The 15,959-nt window shown below is 48.1% G+C and overlaps 1 protein-coding gene across 2 annotated transcripts in view; it reads left to right on the top strand.

The window, feature by feature from the left end:
* Positions 1-15,959, top strand: part of LOC144826433 (transient receptor potential cation channel subfamily M member 7-like) — a 1,864,676-nt gene that overhangs the window by 738,746 nt on the left and 1,109,971 nt on the right. For both annotated transcript variants that reach the window (XM_078684758.1, XM_078684760.1), the window contains exons 15-16: positions 5,439-5,558; positions 12,184-12,464. In XM_078684758.1, coding sequence (XP_078540884.1) covers positions 5,439-5,558; positions 12,184-12,464 — 401 coding nt within the window. The remainder of the gene's footprint in view (positions 1-5,438; positions 5,559-12,183; positions 12,465-15,959) is intronic.

Here is a 15,959-nt window from a genome sequence, read left to right as displayed (position 1 = left end):
AGGGCCTAGTGTATAAAAGGGCGGTGGTGGGAACAAATCCCTTGGGCATTCCCATGCGACGAATCACCAACATAAAAAAAGGCCATTCTAAGGAATCAAAGGCCTTTTCGGCGTCTAGCAATAACGCAGCTGCTGGAATCTTGGGGTCTATCCTATGAATTACTGCAAACAAGGTCCGTAGATTTAGCAAAGTGGAGCGATGGGGGATAAACCCAGACTGGGCCGGACAGATAATATATTCCATTAATAAATTAAGACATATTGCCTTCACCTTTGCCAATATTTTATAATCCAGGTTCAACAGTGAAAGGGGCCTATACAAGCCACACAGCGAAGGATCTTTACCCGGTTTTGGGAGCAAAATGATGACAGCTTCTCTAAAGTTGGGTAGGAGAATACCCTTCTCTGGCGCTTCCACATAAACTTCTATCAAACGTGGAACCAAGATATCTTTGTATGCTTTGTAATTCCACGGAGAACCCATCTAGGCCAGGCGCAGACGAACCCCGAAGCGCCTTAATGGCCTCCACAATACTTTCCTGGGATATGGGAACAGCAAGAAAATCCTGCATCTATTTCTCTAGATAGACTTGCGCAATTTCAGCGAGATGATCGTCCTGAGCACGGAGATCACTACTTATCCTAGAGGTGTATAGGGTCTTAAAGTGGGACAGGAATGTGTCACAAATCTCCCGAGCGGAATACACCAACTGGTCATCTGGACCTCTTATGTCGGTTATATAAGCTTTGCTATAAGGGAGCGGGGGATGTGTGCTAATATTTTGCCAGGACGCTCGCCTTCTCCGTACCTCCGTGCCGTGTGGTGCCTACCCAGAAATAATAGTTCCCTCTCTGCAGCGTCGTGGAATTCTACCATCAAAGCCAAACGCTGAGTTTCCCCCTCAACTGAGACGTGTTTAAGCAATTTCGAATCCAAGACAGCTATTTCCTTCTCAATGCGAGATAAAGTATTACGCAGGTCCTTCAGTACGCCCACGTTTTTAGCAATACAGACCTCCCAAATATACGCTTTAAAACCCTCCCATAGCACTGCCCATGTATCCACCGACCCTGTATTGATGTCAAAATAGTCTTCTATGGCAACCCTCACCTCTTCAAGAAACACCTGATCTTGTAGCGCCCCCCAGGGAAATCACCATTGCCTGTCAAAACCACCTGGATGCGGGACATCAAGCTGCAGTACCACAGGAGAGTGATTTGAAACGGTCTGTGGCAGCGTAGCCAATGTTCTGAAGCAGCCAGCAATGCCCGGAGATACCAACCAGTAGTCAATTCTAGTCCAGGTGTCATGAAATCCAGAATAGTGCGAATATGCAGTGGAGGCCAAGTGGCCGGCAAACATCCTGTAATGCAAGGCGACAGCGGTGTTTAGTGTCTGGTGAGGTGGCGGTACTATCTCTAGTGAGATCTAATAATAAATGAAAATCACCTCCCACCAGATTGAGCAGACAGGGATTTAGTGCTGATGAGTGTATTTGTAGCGAATGGAAAAACTCTGGGGAGTTGACATTAGGACCATGGATACCTATTATTACAACAAAATGGCCCCTTAGTGTGCCTGTAACAATTAATAAACGGCCTTCACCATCATCTATCACTCTGCTCAGGGAGAATGGGACCCTTTTATGAATAAGTATGGCCACCCCTCTAGCATATCTACTATAACTGGACAAATATCTATGGGCTCCCCAGCTCGCAGCCGTTGTTGGAGTGTCAGATTTGGACAAATGGGTCTCCTGCAAGCAGGCTACATCAATGTTGTGACGCAATATGTAATGGAGCACCTGGCGCCTTTTACGGTTGTTGTTTAAGCCCCTGACATTTCATGACATAAGTGACAGCCAGGAAGGACCACGCACATTACCTGTGCCATTCTAGGATTAAAACAGTAATCATGAAATCGTACAAGTTAAACAAACGCCATAAAACAATGACCTGTGTACCAATACCAAGCAAACGGTAAACTGCAAGTATCCCCCCACCACCCACCATCCAGCCTCACCCTTTCCCTAGTGAGGCCAATGAAATGTATCTGTAAATGCGGGAACAGCACACAAACACCGTAATCTTAGTTCATACACAAAACACAGAACCAGGTATACACCATGAGACGCAGCAACGCTACGTCAGCCGGATATCCAAATGTAAAACACTAGCAAATAGTAGAAAATCAAAAAGTAGAATATACATTACAGAAAACTCAAAACTCAAAGAAGGATCATACAGCTCCAGTGTGAGAGAAGAGTTTCATACTGGCTTCGGAACTGCTATGAGGAGGAGATACGACTCTCTCAGCTGCCACCGCTTCGTTGTTATCCTTTTTGCACTTATGGCAAAATTCCTGCGCTTCATTCGGAGTGCCAAAAATGCGTGATCTGCCGCCCACATCCACTTTGAGTCTGCCCGGATATAGCATTCCGTACCGCAACTCCATATTCCGGAAAGTGGCCTCTGTTGAATTTCCAGTGAGAATCTTGGACCACGATCATGAAGTAAGGAAAGAGTGCAAGCTTGTTCCCCTGCCACTGAATTTCGCCATGTAGGGCCGTGTCTTTATCTCTAAAGTTCATGATCCGCGCAATGATGGGTCGCGGCGGCAGGCTGGGGCGGGGGCCCAGTGACCTGTGAGCTCGCTCCACCACAAATTCTTGGGTAAAGTTCTCTCTGCCAAACAGTTCAGATAGCAATTGTTCCACAAAAAAGTCCATACGACCTGTATTGGCAGTTTCCGGTACGCCAAGAATGCGCACATTGTTGCGCCGACTGCGCGCCTCCAAGTCCTCGTTCTTTATCGTAACCTCCTTCAAAATTCGCTCCAACCTGACCAGCTGTTTCTGTGACTGGGCCGTACCATCTTCAACATCTGAAATCCGCGCATCAGCCACATCCAAGCAACGGTCTTGCGCCTAAACCTTGGTACTCATATCAGCCAGTCTCTCATCCAGTGTGTCGAATCTGCCATCCAGGGCTTTAAATCCAGCTCTCATTTCCTTAAGCATTGCAGCTATGATAGACGGCGGGTCCTCCGCATCTTCGGCTCCCTGGGCTCCCTCCGTCATGTCCGCGAGCTCCTCGGATGCGTTATCGGTGACCTTCTCGAAAGGCAGAGTCCGTTGTTTGGGATCTTTGAGTCCCATGTCCCAGAGTAGAGAATTGCACAACTAAGGCAGGTATAAAGTGGTAGTAGCACTCTCCAGGAACAAGCACAGCGAGGATAGGCCCCGCCGAGGCTAGGCTGTCCGGTGTAGCGGAATCGGTAAGTCCCAAAGCGACCCATCTGCCAAGTCGAACGTTGACCCGATGCTGGTCAGGACTGCGCTCCCTGTCCAAGGCAGTGTGCTCCCACAGTGTGCGATCAGCCCCTATGAAGTGACTAGAGTGTGCAGCAGATCTGAGAGGACTGCCCGCAAGGTGAATCCAAACGTACCCCAGCCAGAGAGAGCGAGCCGCCGGCCCCCCAGGCCGTCAGGGTCTTTTAGTGTTTTGGTGTACACAGCGTGGACTCTTGGGATACTCCGAGGAGGGTGAGCACTAGTTTAACTAGGAAACCTTGGGGAAAGATCAATCCGCACCCCGCAGTGGAACAGCCTTTTGTGGATCCCAAGGAGGAAGCAGCAGTATTCATTTACTGATTATGGGAGGCGCAGGTACGAGGTTGAGCACATCCTTCTTGCCAGCCATGCAGTGGGTCACCTCTAATGGGTATCTGCGCCACAGGACCCTTCACACAGGTCTCCAGCGCAATAGAAGCTGTGCAACATTTCGCAGAACCCGCCCGGTCCTGAAGTCCGCAAAGGGAGGAGGGAGCCCGAGCACCCAGCACCGCACCAGCTCAAGCAGCGGAACCGATCGGGCTGCCCCCTCACATCCGCCACACCCCCAAGGCCGCACCGAGACCCGAAGGCCCTGTCCCCAACTCGGTCCCTTTTAGAGGCCGCAATCGCGGGGCTGGCAGCGCCCCACAGCTATCATGCACACCCCGCAGCCTTGTTTCAGCGGGGAGGGCAGGGGTGGACAGCCACACTGCTGATGAGTTTTCTTTGTTAATTAATCAAGCTAATCATGATGATATCGAGCTTTAGGCATGCCCGGCCGATGGAGCTTCATGCACAGGTGGCCATCTTAGTCGCCTGCGTGGCCACGCCCCCCACACAAGGGGAATTTTAAGGCTTGGCAGGTGGTTTTAATATCAAAGTCGAAGTGGCAGTAAACTGCAATTGTAGGCCTGAAACAGGTTTGAAAGGCTACTTGTGTGGGTGGCACAATCAGTGCTGCAGGCCACTAGTAGCATTTAGGTTACAGGCCCTGTGTACATGGTATACCACTTTACAAGGGACTTACTAGTAAACGAAATATGTCAATTGTGTATACACCAATGTTACCATGTTTAGAGGAGAAGCACCTGCACTTTAGCACTGGTCAGCAGTGGTGAAGTGCTCAGAGTTGAAACCCTATAAAAAAAGTCAGAACAATAGGAGGAGGAAGACAAAAACTTTGGGATGGCCGTTCAGAGAGGAACATTTCCCAAGACACAGCAATTTCAGATTTGTTTCCCTATGTTGTATGCTATTGTTTAACACAAATATGCACTTTTGAAAACCTTCCCACATCGCCTCGCTTAATTACCAATGTAGGTATAATTTGACATTTTCCTCATTTTTATCCCTCAGCTTCATTTTATAAATATGTGTGCTACGAATAACAATTCAACCCTGGCAAATGTGTTTTGTACTTTAACTGAGATGAGCTCCACTGGTCTCTATTACTTATTTTGACCTCTATATGGACAGTCTTTTAGTTGTTACAGACTTGCTCCTCTATACTCCCTACTTGTTCCGGGCTGTTAGAGGGCCAGTGCCAGGCATGGGCAGTGTGGGCAGCTGCCCAGGGCCTCGCATCATCCCACCAGCATGGGGCCCTGCACCGGTGGTGTGCCCTGTTGTTTCCCTGGCGATCCATTTGAGAGAAAGCTGTCTCCTTGAAATGAGGGGCCCCCCTCTCCGGAACTCTCAGGGTGGTGTCCAGAGGCCTAGGGGAGGAAGACACTTCTCTTGTCCCAATTGCAAGGAGACCTTTCAGAGACACTGCGGGACGCCCATTGTCAGCACTTAGCACCCCCATGGTTTTCACTTTCATCCCACAAGCAATTCTCTCACCTTCAGCCCGATAGGAGCTGTGGAAGAGGTGCTTGTAGGGGGCTGGGAGGAGGAGCTGTGTCACTTATGTAAATTAGAGGGGCCTCACATATTCCCTTTTGGCCCAGGGCCACGCAAATCCTAGAACCGGCCCTGGCTGTTAGATATGACAAAGGACATTACTGTTTCCGTACGTATTATGCACAGAGAAGCCTTTCTGTATTAATAAAGCGCTTTCTGAAAAATGGCTGAACTAGCTCTTCATTTTACTTTTCTTGCCAGGAAGTATCAAACGGAGCTGCTCAAATCCGTGCTGATCACGTCTTCAGTGACAGAGAAGTGAAAAAAGAAAAACAAAGACACAACCACTTCATCCAGACGGCGCAGCCCTGCAAGCCAAAGGTAGGTGTAGTCGAATTGGTGCAACTCTGTGTTCAGACAGCTGGTTAGTCCATATGAGTACGGAGTGGACAGTGCAAACACAGGCCTGTTCCACTGCTTCAAAATCTCCAATGAGAGCGAGCTAAGAAGGCCCTGAGCACAGTTCGGCCGTAAATCCGGTTCTGCGCACCAACAGCGTCTATGAAACAACACATATTTGCACCCGTGATTTATGTAGCGGTCTAGTCTCTGGCTGCTGCATAGAGCTGGGACCCCCAACCCGGAACCCCATGCACACATTGTATCACCTTCTGGCCAGGCGTGCCCAGAAGGCTTAAATAAACGGGCCGGAGTCGCTTGTGACTTCCAGGCAACACTAGCAAGCCTGAGAGTGTGTCCCTTGATTGCGCTGCCCCTTGTAACAAGCACTTGCACCCCCCTCACACTGGCGACGAGGATGGGATAAAGAAAAACCCCCACGCACCTCAACCAGCGTGAGCTGTCCATCCCGGCCCGTCGGCCGATTGAGAAGAGTGACGGAGGCTCAGCACTGCCCCGGTCGCGCATCGGCGCGAGGAGCCTGAGAAAACAAGAGCGATCCGGCAGTACGGGAGGAACAGTCACTGTCAGTGTCGTGAGGTACCGCTGCCCCCACCCCCTGCCCAAGTGAGAGGCAGCGCCCGGCATAGGTTGCAAAATGTTGGTGCTCCCAGTAGAAACTCCGGTGTGAGCTCGCGTGAAGTGCGCGCATGCGCGTTAGTGAAGAACCAAAACGTCGGACCGCAGACAGAAGCCTGTGCGAGAGGAAACGAGTGCACATGCGCATAAGCGCCTGGATCCAAGCGGCCAGCAGCGCCCATCAAGCATTGGGAAAGTCAACGAGTGTCACCACGGGGAAAGAAGGAAAAAGTAGATAATAAATGCCCATAAAGTATTGGCAAAGGCAACGCTGGAAAATACCAGAGCAACGCCAGACAGAGCCTGAAAGCTAGTCTCAAAACTCATCAAACATTGGCAAGTGCAACATCCCGGCGTGGCAAGCAGTGACAAGGCCTGATTAAAGCACCACAGCATAGGGGAAGTGCCACAAAGACACCCTCAGAGCACCCAATAATAGCTCCTCTAGACCGAGAAGACTACAAGCATTCACTCAGCTATGACTGACCAGGCAGCAGCACCACCACAAGCAGCAGCCCCGGCGACCCCAACAGCGCATGTGCACCCCAAAGTTAGTGCGATGCCGCCCTTCAGTGAACTGATCGATCCCACTACTGCGTCCCCGAGGTGGAACGTGTGGGTCGGCCGCCTGAACAATTATTTTGTCGCCACAAGAGAGACAGATGGCGCTGTCAAGCGGTTGCTGTTGTTACACTTCGCAGGGGATGAGATTTACAAGTTATTTGCACACCTGCCAAACACAGGGCCCCCCACAAACTACAACGTGGCAGTGAGGGCACTCAACGCCCACTTTGATCCCCAAATAAACCGCGATTACAAACTCTTCAAGTTGCAGCAAGCCCGCCAGAGGGAGAGTGAGTCCATGGACGCCTTCCATGCACGCCTGAGAGAGCTGGCCAGCACGTGCACTGGAGATGACCCGGCCAAAGAAGTACGTGCGCAACTCATCCAGGGATGCCGAAACAAAACCTTGAGGACGCTCATCCTCCGACAACCCCGGATCTCCCTAGAAGACCTGCTTGTCCTGGCGCGATCCCACGATCTCTCAGAAGTCAGTGTTACGGCAATGGGAGTGACACTCACTCCTTCAACTGATCAAGCCATGACAGTTAAGACAGAGCGGGTAGATGCAGCCCGGACATCAGCTTGCGGCACCAGAACCAGAAGACCGCGCCAGCCGCAGTGGGTGTACTGTGGCCGGGAACAACATGCTCCAAACGAATGCCCAGCAAGAGGCAAAACCTGCTAGAAGTGTGGAATCCCCAATCATTTCTCCAGTGTATGCCGAGGAGGAATGCGGAGCAGAGGAATACCAGGACAACGGACACCAACCAAAGTGGTGAGACACCTCTCGCTAGATAACCCTGACATATCACGAATGCCGAAGGCACCTACACAGCACAGGGCATTCCTCGAGGACCCGTCCACTGAAGAAGAAGAAGAGTACGTCCTCATATCATTCGCAAGTGACCTCAAATGGAGGAGGCGTCCTCAGCCAACATGTGCCATCAGAGATTGCAAGGTCCCCAGTCACGGCCCTCATTGACACTGGAGCGTCAGTAAATGTTATGGGAAGCCAACACTACAAAAAACTGAACCCAAGACCAACGCTCACGCCATCCAAAGTACGAATCCTCACATATTGCAGTCAAATGCCACTGCCCCTAAAAGGAAAAATGACTGTCCAGGTAAAGTTGGAGAGCCACGAAGTGATGACAACTTTTTATGTAATTGATAGAGAAGCAGACATTCTAGTGGGAAGTCACACCGCTGAAGACTTAAGCCTGGTGACGTTTGCGAACGCAGTGAAGACGCTGCAAACAGAGGACATTCTGGAACTGCTCCCACAACTATTCAAAGGACTGGGAAGCATGAAGCGACCTCCTGTATGATTACACATCGATAGGTCAGTAAAGCCCGTGGCCCTACGAATCCCGTTTCACCTGCGACCGCTAGTCGAACGAGAACTACAGAAATTGAAACAGCAAGGAGTAATAGAGAAAGTAACTGGACCAACTCCTTGGGTATCCCCCATGGTTATAGCAGAGAAACCGAAACAACCTGGACAGATCAGACTCTGCATAGACATGCGAATGCCCAGCCAGGCGATTCAAAGAGAAAGACACCTGATGCCAACGGTAGACGACATCCTAGCTGACCTAAACAGGTACCGGTGGTTCTCCAAGCTGGACCTCAATGCAGGATACCACCAGTTGAGGTTAGCGGAAGAAAGTAGGTATATCACCACGTTCTCGACACACCTGGGACTCAGGCGCTACAAGAGGCTAAACTTTGGGATATCGTCAGCCGCTCAGATATTCCAGAACGCAATGCAAGAGATCTTGTCTGGGCTTCAAGGGGTATTGAACGTCAGTGACGATATCCTGATACATTCAGCAACACTTGAGGACCATCACCTCCAACTCCGCGCCACCCTTCAGCGCCTCGCAGAACACGGGGTGACCCTCCACAAAGAGAAGTGGCAATTCTTTAAGAAGTCTATCACATTTTTCGGATATGTCTTTAGCCAGGAGGGTGAGAAGGTGGACCCCGAAAGTCACAGGCAATCCAACTAGCCCCAGCTCCCGCAACAGCATCAGAAGGTAGGAGCTTCCTAGGCATGGCAACATACTGCGGGAGGTTCATACCCAACCTCGCAACCATTGCAGAGCTGTTGCGAAATCTGACGAAGAAAGATGCCGGGTGGGAATGGGGCCCAGCAGAGGAAGAAGCCTTTCATAAGGTAAAGTCAGCGTTGTTGGAAAAGACCATGGCCTACTTTGACACGAAACGACCAACGGAATTGATAGTAGACGCCAGTCCCTTGGGGCTGTTAGCCCTCCTGACACAGGAAACAGAGGCCAGAACATGGGTCCCTCTAGCTTTTGCAGGCAAGTCGCTGACTGCAATGGAGACGAGGTATTCACAAATTGAACGCGAAGCACTTGCCATCAAGAGGGCCTGCAACCACTTTCATCTCTGTCAGTGGGCACCCATTCCGCATGGTAACAGACCATCAACTACGCTATTCAAGGGAACCGCACCTCACCCCCCACCCAGAATCGAGAGATGGGCGATCCAACTCCAGCACTACCAATTAGAATTAGTCTACAGACCAGGCGCCAAGAGCCCGGCAGATTTTCTATTGTGCCATTCAGCCGCCATCACAGAAGAGACCTCCAATCAAGAGAAGCAGGCTGAAGACTTTGTCAACATGGTCGCACAGTGGGCCTGTCCACAAGCCCTCACCATTTCGGAAATTGAAGCTCCTACACAGACTGACATGGTCCTAGAAAAATTATTAGAAGCACTACAGAAAGGATCGTGGGCTGGATTCCTCCACGACGTCGGCGGATTGAATGAGGCAGACCGTCCTGCCTGGGGAAAGTATGGAGAATCCATGAGGAACTGAGCGCCACGGCAAATGGCGTAGTCTTGAGAGGCTCGCGCATCATCATACCACTGAACCTAAAGAACGGGTGACTGCCCTAGGACATGAGGGCCACCAAGGAATGAAAAGAATGAAAGCCAGGATGAGGGAGAAGATATGGTTCCCTAGTCTGGAAGAGGTCGTAGACGACTTTGTGCATGGGTGCCGAGCGTGCCAACTCACTGGTAGCCCGGAGGCACCAGCTCCGGTGATAACCGAAGACCCTGCCCCGTCACCCTGGTCATACTTGACTTTGGAAGTTTTCTGGACGGGAGAGTGCCGGCCATCCTGATTGATGGCTACACGAAATACCCAGTCGTGGAAGTGCTGCCGTCTACTGCATTCAACCACCTGCTACCAATGCTGGAGAAGACCTTCGCACTGTTTGCACTACCACACGTAATCAAAACGGACAACGGGCCCCCATTCCAAGGGCACGAGTTCAAGGAATTCCTATCATGCCTAGGGGTAAGACATCACTGCATCACACCCCAGTGACCACAAGCTAACGGCGAGGCATAGCGGTTCATGCGGACACTAAACAAGATTCTACGCATATCCGTGGCTGAGCAGTCAGAACCTGAGGTCGCTCTCCAGAGGTTCTTGTGGGAGTGTCGGAGGACTCCACAGTGCACAACTCAGAGGTCCCCGTGGTCGCTGATGCGGTCCGGGCAGAGGCGAGTTTACATCCCAGTGGCAGACAACTGGTAACCAAAATCTTACGACCCTATGCACGCTCAGGCCCGAAGATCGGGTAACAACGAGAGAGCAATCAGGCGGCGAAGAGCACGTACTAGGCCGGTGATGCCAGGATGTGTCGTCTTAGTGAGAAGCCGTTGCGGCGGAGGTAAATTCCGCACACCTTATGAACCAGGACTATGGCTTGTTAAAACAGTCAAAGGGACTGTAGTGACTGCTGAGAAAAATGGAGAAGTCATCACCCGGAACGTCTCATAGTTCAAGAGAGCCCCCACTCAAGGAGGTGAAAGACCAAGGCCTGTGGCGTCCGGTGACGTGGAAGGGGGGCACCAAGACGGAATTCCAAGCGCCACAGAAAGCCTGACCCTTACCCCAGCAGCACCAGTGGCACTTTGTGACCCCAGACCAGAACATCTGCCAACCACCGAATAGACCGCCAGTCCGAGAGGAGGCCCCCGTCAGCATCGGTACAACTTGAGACCCCCATCTGAAGCCGAATCAAAGACTTGCTGTTTATGTGTGCTGACTTTTATCTTAGGGATCTAGTTTGAACTGATTTGGGATGGGTTGTAGCGGTCAAGTCTTTGGCTGCTGCATAGAGCTGGGACCCCCAACCCGGAACCCCATGCACACATTCTATCACCTTCTGGCCAGGCGTAGCCAAAAGGCTTAAATAAACGGGCTGGAGTCGCTCGTCACTTCCAGTCCACACTAGCAAGCCTAAGAGTGTGTGTCCCTTGATTGCGCTGCCCCTTGCAACAAGCACTTGCACCCCCCCACAATTTGCGGCTGCTGGAACATTATATTATTCGGTACTTGGCTGTTATTCCATATCCCCTCTTGATTGACTGCATATTGCTCACCTGAGCATTTGTGACTCTCTCCTCGCGAAAGTTTGCGGGTGCATGATATGCACGCACATTTAGCACCCCGATTGTAATTGGGCCCTTGATGCGGAAATGAAGACTTGCATTGGTTTTAGATTCACACCATCAGCGCTATTTGCATATGTAGTGAGAGTGCATAATCCCAGACAGTGGCATAAGGAGGTCACGTCACTCACGCATGCGTAGAAGAGGTATAACGTGTTCAGTGCGTACAGTATGCCTTCCAGATACTTTTGGGTTATCCCAACTTTCTGCGCGTACCCCTTTGACAGCAGTTTATTATTATGATATTAAGAACTTCACATTTGCATCCACGTCCCTGTTTATAACTGGAGTAACGGTAAAATCGCGTGCACATTCACTAATTTTATACAAGTACCATGCAATTACGATAACCCCACGGGAATGGGAAATTACATTGTAGGGCCGATTTTTCTAGTTGTAAAGCCTCTTTAAATAGGATTTTACTGCATATATTTACTACCTGCGTTAAGCAGGTGCGGTGGTAAATTATACATGGAATGGTAGGTGGGGTGGGAGGTGATTGAGGGGTGGGAGAAAAAGTAGGGGAGGGAAGGGGACTGAAATGTACTTGAAAAAGAAATGGGAACACAACAACCATGACATATTAAAGCCAGAATTGCCAAAGCCAGAAGACTGGGATCCAACATTAGACCTATTGGCTTTTCCAATGCTTGTTTTGGGTTGTTAGCATGACAGCATTCTTTCACACTGGCTGTGGAGCACGGGAAAAGCTGAAGTTTCTCTTAATGTTAGGAAATATTTTAAAGCTGTTTTATAACTTGAATATGCCAATTTCAGAGCTCTCACATGTATCTTGGTGGATATGGTATCCAGCGCAGAGGTATTATGGTTGAATGGGTGACAATGCACATATTTTACGTTGCTAGTCCATGCAATCAGAATATTACCATGTGCTTAATTTTAACAGAAGGATACCACAGCCCAAGAAACTACATCGCAAAAATTAAGGGTTGAGTCGATTGATGCAGGGGACCCAAAAACAGAGCCCTTTCCATATCCTTTCAATGAGTTGCTGGTGTGGGCTGTTCTCATGAGGCGGCAGAAGATGGCCCTGCTCTTCTGGCAGCATGGAGAAGAGCTCATGGCCAAGGCACTCACAGCCAGGAAGCTGTATCGAGCCATGTCCTCAGAAGCAAAACAGAGTGAAGTCATCGATGATACGTCGGAAGAGCTGAAAGAGTATTCCAAGTAAGAACTTAATCGGAGTTTCCTGTACTGCAATATTGTAAGAAATTATCAATGTAGCAATATCAAGAACGTCTTAAAATGTAGTTGCATTGCAGATATTTTGGTTTAATTGAATTATTTTTTACTTAATAGGTTTCTTGAGTGGGTAAATACCAGTTAGGGTGCCCTGGAGCAAGTAAACAGCTGAAGAGATAGAGATTAGTGCCAGAACAGCCAGGTCTTAACAATTGTCTAAATACCAAATGTTTAGTGGTGGATCCCAACATTGTAGCTAAATAATTCCAAACATTAGCTGTAAGCTAGGAAAAAGATAGACCTTCCTGCTACATTTGTAAAAGGGAATCAGAGAAGGAACGTAGATATGATATTACGGAAGAATCTCACTAATTGAGTCAGATATATGATTGTTAGAATCTGTTTGCAAATACTGAGGTTTTTCTAGACAAATCTTTTAGAGATGGATAGCAGCTATAATTACCTAAGAATAGTGCTAACAGGGAAACAAGAAGGAAGCCATAACAAAAGATGTGGGTGGGGGGCTGAGTTCTGAACATGTTGAAGTCTTGGAGCGGCTAGAGGAGCAAGACTGAGATACAATTCTTTACAATAGTCTGAGTGTCGAACCTGTGGCTGCCTGAAGTACAGAGGAGCAAGGTTCAGCTGGAAGATAAAATAGAATCTTTTTTTAGTCTTTATGTAAAGAAAACTGAATGCTACTAGAAAGATCTGAAGAAAAAGTGATAAACTTTGATTGAACAAGAAGTCTAGGTTATGAACTGGAGAGACAGGTTGGGCACACTGAAACAAACAAAAACCCAGCACATGCACCAGCCAGCAGACCGAATGGACAAGGATCTGCCAAGAACAAGAATTTTCACATGGTCTTAATTTTTTTTTAGACCATTGCCTTACATAAATTTTGCCACTGCTGATTAACAGTTGCAAAACTGAGGCAGAGCCGTGGCAGAATAATTTGGGCATGATCTGCGTAGCTCACAAATGACAGTCTAAAAGATTTAATCAGATGAGCCAGTTGGGTGACCTATACATTGAACAAAGTCTTACCAAAGGAAATTCTGTCAGACGCAATATGTCAGTCATTTGAAGATGCATTGGAAGGAGCATTGTTAACAGCCTTCGATCATTTATTTAAAAACGACTGACGCTAGTGCAGAGCCTTGCTATGGGCATGGCCTCATAAAATTTGGAACTAAGGATGGCATAGGACACCAGATAAAGGCTGACGGAAGAATGAGAAGAATAAGGCCTGCAGATCCTCCTTCATCTAAGATCATTTTTAGTTCATTTGTTACTGAAAGGCTCTAATGCCTGCCTGGGCATGATCAAGGAGCAGATTAGAATAAATAAAGGAAAAGAGTTGCAATTACACTACTCACAGCTAACGTAGCCAGCTGCGGCCCTTGCAGGTAAGAGTGGTGGGGGCGGGTTGCGGGGGGGGATTTTGACGGACGAGATAGTAGAGACGTGGCTGCTGTGCAACCAAGACTAGAGCCTATCGGGCAGTCTGGCAGCCAGTCTCTCACAGGTGAGGGGGCATTACCTGAAGTCTGGATCTCTTGCTGGAGAAGAGGTGTACATGTCCTGATGTGCCTTGAAGCCTGCCTATTCGCCACAAAACTGCCCAATACTTCTTGTCACCCGCACAAAAATTAAACCCCAAACAGAAATGTAATGCTTACACAGTTTTATTTAAAAAGAGTTTTTCCACACTCATATATATGTTAAAAATCTCTGAAGAATCCGTAGATAAAGACAATAAATTAAAAATCACAGTTCATACAGTACAGTATCATTTGTCCACATTTTAAATTACTAGAAAACATAGACCCAAAAGAGAAAACAGTCATAAATGTCTGTTCAAATGTAATATGATCCAAATACAATACATAATATACGAGGCGTCTTTAGTAGAAAGGTTTCTTTCTTATCTAAAATGTCCCTTTTTGGAAATAGCCAGGTTTTTAATTCCTTACGAAAGGACATATGATCTGAGATGGATGAGATATGTGGGGGAAGCTTGTTCCAAAGATGGGGGGGCCAAATAAGAAAAAGACCGACCACCCTGTCTCGTGGTGTGCACTCTTAGAGATGTTAAAAGAAATTTAGAGCTAGATCTCAAGATTCTGGTAGGTTGGTATTTACTCAGCTTTTTGCCTAAGTACCCTGGGCCAATGTGATAGAGACTCTTATGTATAAGGCAGAGAGTCTTAAATTTGCCTCTCAGCCTGATGGTAGCCAGTGAAGGGATTTCAAATGGGCACAGGAGAGTCAGCTGACTAGGGTATAAGCCGGGATCAAAGAGGCATTGTGAGAAAAGCGACAGTTACACAAAGATTGTTTCATCTGTTGAGTTCACTCCATGGGATGTCCTCATTGAACCCCTGTTTGTTTGTTGAAAGGCAATAAACCCATCTTTATTCTTTCCTGAAAAGAGACCCTTTACTCATTTTTGGATATGTCTCAAGTACAACCTAACGCAGTGTGTCTGGTGTATGTTGTAGCTGCTCGAAAAAGCGTGCCCATTTTGGTATTCGATTTATAGCACCTATTGTTGCTCCGATGTTCAGTGATCCATGTCTTTACCATTCTTGTTATCATACCTATGTATCTTAAGTTGCATGGGCATGTGATCATATAGATGCAGTTAGTGTGTGTCCTTAATTGCTATTTGAATGAGTAAGAGAATTTGATTTCTTTTGTAACCTCGGTCAGTGTAGACACTGCACAAGATACGCATGGGAAGTGTTCTTTGACAGGGGGGAGATCCCATAGTTGTCATTGTGGGTTCCTAGAAGTGGGTATAGGCCTGGTGTGAATTAACATATCCTTCAGGTTTTTGGTACACTTAAATGCAAATCTTGGGGTTTGCACATCTAACGTGCCTGTTTGTAGGATACCCCAGTGATTTTAGATGATATTACGAATTCTATTAGAATCTAGGGTGTCTTTTGTTTGTTTTTGTTTTGTCTCTAGTAAAGCCTCGTGGTTGTTATTCCTAGCTCTTTTATTTGAGAGAGCAATGCTACGGTGAGGATATTCAGGCTTGCTCAAGTTGTTTGCGAGTTGTTCTGCCTTGACTTTATAGTTCTCTAAAGAGCTGCATTTGTTTTCCTAATCTAAGAAATTGGCCAAATTGAAGGTTCTCTTTTAGTCCTCTTGGTTGGTAGATACTAAACAAGAGGAGACTGTTGCAGTCTGTTAGTTTTTTGCAGTGTGCTGTACATATAACCAGAATTAATAACTGTCCCTTACCCACCAAGTCCTCAGGTCCAACGTTTCAGGTACTAAGGTATTATAGCTTATCAAGATCACTCTTTTAGGCAGTGCCTCTAATAGTTGTGTGTGCTCTAGAGGTGCTCCATCTAGGATTTTGCATCCTTTGGGACATATCAGATTATATTTTTGCTGCATAAACATTTAGGATGTTTTACCTTATGTGCAAGGGTTACCACCTGATTGAAGAGGCTGGGATAG

The sequence above is a fragment of the Lissotriton helveticus genome, chromosome 3_2, assembly GCF_964261635.1.
Source record: "Lissotriton helveticus chromosome 3_2, aLisHel1.1, whole genome shotgun sequence".
Classification (NCBI taxonomy): domain Eukaryota; kingdom Metazoa; phylum Chordata; class Amphibia; order Caudata; family Salamandridae; genus Lissotriton; species Lissotriton helveticus.
The sequence above is the reverse complement of the archived record's forward strand: the minus strand, read 5'-3'. Positions and strand labels throughout refer to the sequence as shown.